At 33.2% G+C, this 5,659-nt stretch overlaps 1 protein-coding gene across 1 annotated transcript; it reads right to left on the bottom strand.

The window, feature by feature from the left end:
* Positions 1-3,937: 3,937 nt before the first annotated feature.
* On the bottom strand, positions 3,938-4,730 carry LOC119663984. Its single transcript, XM_038073569.1, has 3 exons — positions 4,458-4,730; positions 4,262-4,401; positions 3,938-4,199 (listed from the first exon to the last, which is right to left on the bottom strand). The coding sequence occupies exons 1-3, from the start codon at positions 4,479-4,481 to the stop codon at positions 3,938-3,940; spliced, it is 426 nt and encodes a 141-aa protein (XP_037929497.1). The 5' UTR covers positions 4,482-4,730.
* Between the last annotated feature and the right edge of the window lie 929 nt (positions 4,731-5,659).

Genomic DNA, 5,659 nt, shown 5'->3' with positions numbered 1-5,659 from the left:
AACTCACCACGACGAGATGGTTGCACTACGAGTTCCACCCATACCCCACCCAACCAACCATTCAAGTAGGGTGTGTTATTAATTCCTTTACATTTCATATCTAATCAAATCTTACTGATATTCTAGTCTGATCTGATCTTCTGATCTGAGTCTATATTTCGACCACGGAATGTACGTACGTCCAGCACATTTGAAGCGTCCCTAGCATCAATCACGAAGTGATCAATCTGGTTGATTAATGAACATCGCGATGTGGGAATCTGGTGGTACATACTACCATATTTCGCGCCACAGCAAAATCGATTTGCCTCAGACCATTGTTGAAGGTTAATTCATGGAGACTAAATTTTGGACAGTTGGACCAATATTTCCTATCTTCTAACCTTTGCGTTAAAATTCCCCAGATCAAGCTTAACGTCGTGGGCGGGACTGCGGTCATAAATTTCTTCGAGTCTAGCGTAGAAGGTATCTTTAGTTAAATCGTCCTTTTCTTTTGTCTGCGCAAGTGCTCAAATTAGTTTGGTATTGAACAATTTTCCCATAATACGGATTGTAGCAAGTCTTTTGTTTACCAATATAAATCGCTGGACTGATTTTGACAGTCTCTTGCTTAGCACAAAACCGAATCCAAATTTATGCCTATTCGCATGACAGCTATAGTTGATATTGCACTTTTCTCTTTTAGAGCAGCCTTGTCGTGTCCATCACATTTCGTGGATGACGGTGACATCAACTTTATATTTATTGATAGTGGCAATTTCCATATACAGGGTCCGGACATTCCAATTGCATATCCGTAAATGATTGTTCTTTGTTCATTTGTGAGGGTCGTCAACATTAAGCGCTTTTCAATTTCAAGGAATCTTTACGTCTTTCATTGGCGGCTGATTTTACGTGACGGCTGCTAAATCTTGTATACAACCCAGATCTATTTACTTGAAAATATGGATATTACTTCTTTATCGAGTCTGTTTCGTTTTATTTATATCTTTTGGTATGTCACTTAGGTAAGAAAAGGAATTTTTGGAATATAGGTTTAAACCAAATCTTGAACACTGCAATTCTGTTTAACCGCCACATTGTCTGCAATTGTCAGGTTTATCTATTTTTTGAATTATACGGTCAAATTTATCTAGGTGCCTTGTTATTTGTTGAGTATTTGTGAAAACATTTTCGGAATTATGTTCTCGATTTTCGAGTTCTGTAACCACTGATTCCACAATGCTTACTCAGGACTATAGCAGACAATAGTTGTAGATAAACTTTCAGTTTTTCTGCACAAGCAGTGTAACTTCTAGACGTTCGCCAATGTAGAATTAAAAGCATTTATTAAAAACGGCCAATATCAATATTTACGAAAAACTTAAATTTTATAATTGCACATTCAGTTGTTCAATTTATCAACTCCACCCATCAGCTGATTGTATTAATGTATGCGTGATAGTTGCTCAATTGTTGTCACCTTTCGATGTTTTATTATATCTTTTAGTTCTCTACATCGATTTCACATCAAGGAAATCAGACATCATAGTGACAAACTTAAATTTAATATAATAAGTACATAAACAATACCTAAGAAAAAAATATTTGCTCTTAAATTTATCGAATGATTATTCCAAAGCTCTAATATTATTTTCTTTGTTAAAGTAAAAATCAGTTGAACCTTTGGACTTTTTTTATCATATCAACGTCTTCAACGACTGTCGCAAACGGAATTAGTTGCAAAATTTCCATTTTCAGACATTATACACAACAGCTTATGGCAGGTAAAAAAGTTATCAAAAGCAACATTGTGTTTTGTTAGATCTGATATAAACTGAAACAGTTGCAAAATTATTTTCTTTCCAAAACTGTAATTACAACGTAAAACAACGTAATTGTTGTGAATTACAACAATGTTTAATACATGCTAAGAATATATCGCACACCCTCTTCAATTGAGGCACAAAAGTAACAAAAAAGATATATAATTGTTTTTTTCGATCATTTGCAATAATAAAAACAAAGTGGAATTTTGCGTGTTGGTAGACAGGTCTATTCCACGAGGTACTCGTAGTAAAACTCAACTTAGGTCGTGGAACAGACCTAATATAAGGCGTTTTCGATGGCTCGCAAGTATGGCAAAAAATGCATGCTGGGCTATATTCGCTAACCGAGACATTGGCATCACTGCTGCAATCTGTCAAGTGTTATGTTTTGACAATTAGCAAAAATAGCATAATGCAAGCGAATTACATTTTGTATAAATTAAATAGTTAATATAAAATTAAAAATTAAAAGGAATGGTAAGAATGTTGGAAATTTTAAAATAAAACACTGAAATTTTTTTCATTTTCCTAATTTTCAAATTTATGAAATTTTTGAATTTTGTTTGAATTTTTGTTTACAAATGATTTTTAACATATAATTACAATATTCGTTGAAATTTCCAATGAAGGTTCACTTATTGCGTTCAAAACACTTTTTTCTTTACTGGCCGAAGTGTTTGGCCAGTAAATAACTATTGGTCTATATAGAGAATATATTGTTGTGGTTTTGCGTACATATCGGCCAGTATTGGCCAGTAACTTGCTATTTTTTGTCATATTTTCGAGCCACCGAAATCGTCTATAGATAGTGCTTACATGAATACCTAAACCGTTCGTATTCCAATTGCATTAAATTGCGGGACACAAAAAGTTTCGATATGGGTTAAAAATGCATTTATACGCGTTGTCATGCGACGTGTAAACGTGGCAAATATCTTTAAGAGTTGACATAATAGTTATTATATGTTTATGTAAAAATTCAACAGATTCTTACGTTTTTTTTGTTGCTACTTTTGCACATAATACATCAGTCAATAAGTCGTGTCACTGACACACAGACTCCAATCAATAAAAACGACGGCAAAGTTACACTTCACGAATTACACTTCGAATTGCTTCCTCATTCACCGTATAGTCCAAATCTGCCCCCCAGCGATTATTGGGTAGTCTCTGATCTCAAAAAAATGCTCGCCGGTAAGAAATTCATCTCAAATGAAGAAGTAATTGCTGCAACTGAAGCCTATTTTGAGGTAAAACACAAACCCTTCTACAAGCACGGCATCGAGAAGGTAGAGAAGCGAGTAAAATCGAAAAAAATTTGTTTTTCTTAGTTAGTCACACGTCTTATTGACTGTGTTATATTCCAATACCATTGCTGTGGTTGTTATTTGTCATATATTATAGAAACGTCAAAATAAATCTTCAATAAAATATCTTTCGTTTGTCGAATATGTCGAATGTGTCTTCCTACTTAAAAAATTTCGGAAATTAATATGCTTCAAAGTTGTTTCTTCCGAAAAACCTTTGATAATTTTTACGGAAGTCATTTAACTCAAAATTTTTTATCATTTTCTTTTCATCATTTCCGAATGTTTTATTTTTTTACAAATATCTCCTTTCATTAAATTTTCCTTTCACTAACTGTTTTTCTGTGATTGTCATTAAACGAGTTACTGCTCCTTTGATACGCTAGGTAAATGTTGAATATAGATTTTATCCGGTACATACGATTCTCTTTATTTCTCACACCTAGAAGTCATCTCCCAAATGTATAATGCGTTGCTATATACCCCATTACTTTCATATTTGCATAATTTTACGAATTTTCATTTCTGTGCCTTCGCTACAAAGTATATTTTCAGTAACAACTCTCTGAAACATTTTTTTTTATTTATGCCATAAATGCTATGAATAAACGTCAAGAAATTATATTTTAATGAGATTAACTAATTATGTAAAATTCCAATAAATGCGTCTAAAAAATTTGGAAAGTTGGTATTTATTTTTTAAATAGAAATGACTGTGAAAACAGAAATACAGTCGTTCATTTCAATTATTATATGTGGTTAGCTAAAATATCTAAAAATAAAGCTGAAATAATGTATTTAAAGAAAGTTATTTAATTTGCCTTAGCCTGAAGCACTCATTAATGCCTTAGCACTTATAGCGGTGTCAGGTGGAGCCGCACTACCACCGCCAAAACCAAACATAGGATTTATAAAAAAATGAGCCGAATAACCATCTTTTCCAGCTTTGAACATAACAAGAGAGTTCTGTTTGCTGTCGGGATGAAATGAAGTGTAAAACCCCGAAACGAATAGTGCTTGTTGACGCTTACCGAAATCCTTCACTTCAGTTTTTTCGTAGCGATTATTATTGATACTTGATATTCTGCAATAAAAATTATATTCTCTGGGTAATTGTTGCAATTTGCATCTATCGCGAATGGATACCTCAAAGAAAACATGTTTGCTTCTGGTATTAATTGATAGTCTTCCGTAATAACTTTAGGTACCAGTACTTCCAAAGGAACATAAACGTCGTTCGCTACTACGTTATCTGTCCAATAAACTACCAATAAGAACTTATGGAACTGCAAAAAAGTAAGCATTCTTTTCTGTACTCAAAAAAGATTTATTTTTTACTTACAAAATTACGAAATAAAGTCAACATTTTTTTATTTGATCTCTACGGAACGCTTCTTTTGGTGTGAAACTGAAAAATGCTTCAAGTAAAAATGAAAATTTGTCTGGCACTAAGATGCGTTGCAAAATCTCCTCGTGCAAAAGTGATACATCCAAAGACTACATTATTTGGCATTCATAACTTCTCACGCTGAAGCACAAAACTTGTTGTGTACTTTTGAGAAAATTTGTTTTGAGTCTTCGTTAATGATTTTTAACATAACAATGCTGAACCACAAAAGAGCCAATCACTTGAGACTTGTAAACAATGGCGTAGGCAGGAGTGGGATTGGGGGTGTATTTTTTTACCCTGAACTCATTCCACTAAAAACATAATCTTTAAGGTTCTGCTCAATAAACATGATTCTTAATTTTGAATTTAATTTTATTAAAAAACGAAAGATCATTCCGTTTCGCAAAACGCTGTCTGAACTATCTCCTTTATGAACTCTTCCCTCGGAGGGGTTACTGCGCCATATGTCTCCCTCTTCCGAAACGTGCATGCTAGTGAGCGTCTAATGGATATTTAAGTTTAGTTCATAGATACGAACACATACATATCACGGCGTTGTCCTATACACAGTCATTATAACAAATGTTGCCGCTTCTTTAAGCGGGGTGCAGACTATCATACTGGTGTGTCATACGAGTTGCGCTCTCTCTTGCTCAAATTTCTTCTAGCGACCGAATTTGAACAGGTATGACACACAAGAGTAGGCAAAATTTTTGAAGAGTGCTTTTGCGGGTAGTGCTGTGAAAATTTGTGTGTTTAAAATAAAATTTTAAAATTGAAAAAATTGATAGTTAACGTATAGGTTGTGCTTTGCTTATAATTGATTATAATTTTGTATATTTTATATATGCCGCGTTTTTTTTTGTGATCTTTATATTCACAGCTTTGGACATCCCACAAACAGCGATTACTTTTATTAACATTCGATGAAAGCATCTAAAAATGCTTTATCTGCATCCATATTCATATTTTTTTTAGGTTTATTGGTCATTAAGCACAGTAGTTAAAATGAAAAGATCAGTAAAGGACCGTAGTTAATTTCATTCACTACCTGTAAAGTTTCTTAAGAAATTTTTCATAAATAGATCATACAAATAATGTATATATATATATACATAAGAATGTATATATCTTCATTGTTTTTCAAGAAATTT

Source organism: Teleopsis dalmanni, unplaced genomic scaffold (genome assembly GCF_002237135.1).
Source record: "Teleopsis dalmanni isolate 2A unplaced genomic scaffold, ASM223713v2 unscaffolded_contig_1235, whole genome shotgun sequence".
NCBI lineage: Eukaryota > Metazoa > Arthropoda > Insecta > Diptera > Diopsidae > Teleopsis > Teleopsis dalmanni.
This window is presented reverse-complemented; position numbering and strand designations above follow the sequence as displayed.

What these genes read in the sequence shown, in the direction of transcription:
- LOC119663984 (XM_038073569.1), bottom strand. Translation starts at nt 4,481, where the DNA reads ATGTTGACTTTATTTCGTAATTTT. An exon ending in TGACTTTATTTCGTAATTTT is followed by an intron (nt 4,402 to 4,457) that starts GTAAGTAAAAAA and finishes ACTTTTTTGCAG; the next exon opens with TTCCATAAGTTCTTATTGGT. An exon ending in GCAAACATGTTTTCTTTGAG is followed by an intron (nt 4,200 to 4,261) that starts GTATCCATTCGC and finishes TTTTTATTGCAG; the next exon opens with AATATCAAGTATCAATAATA.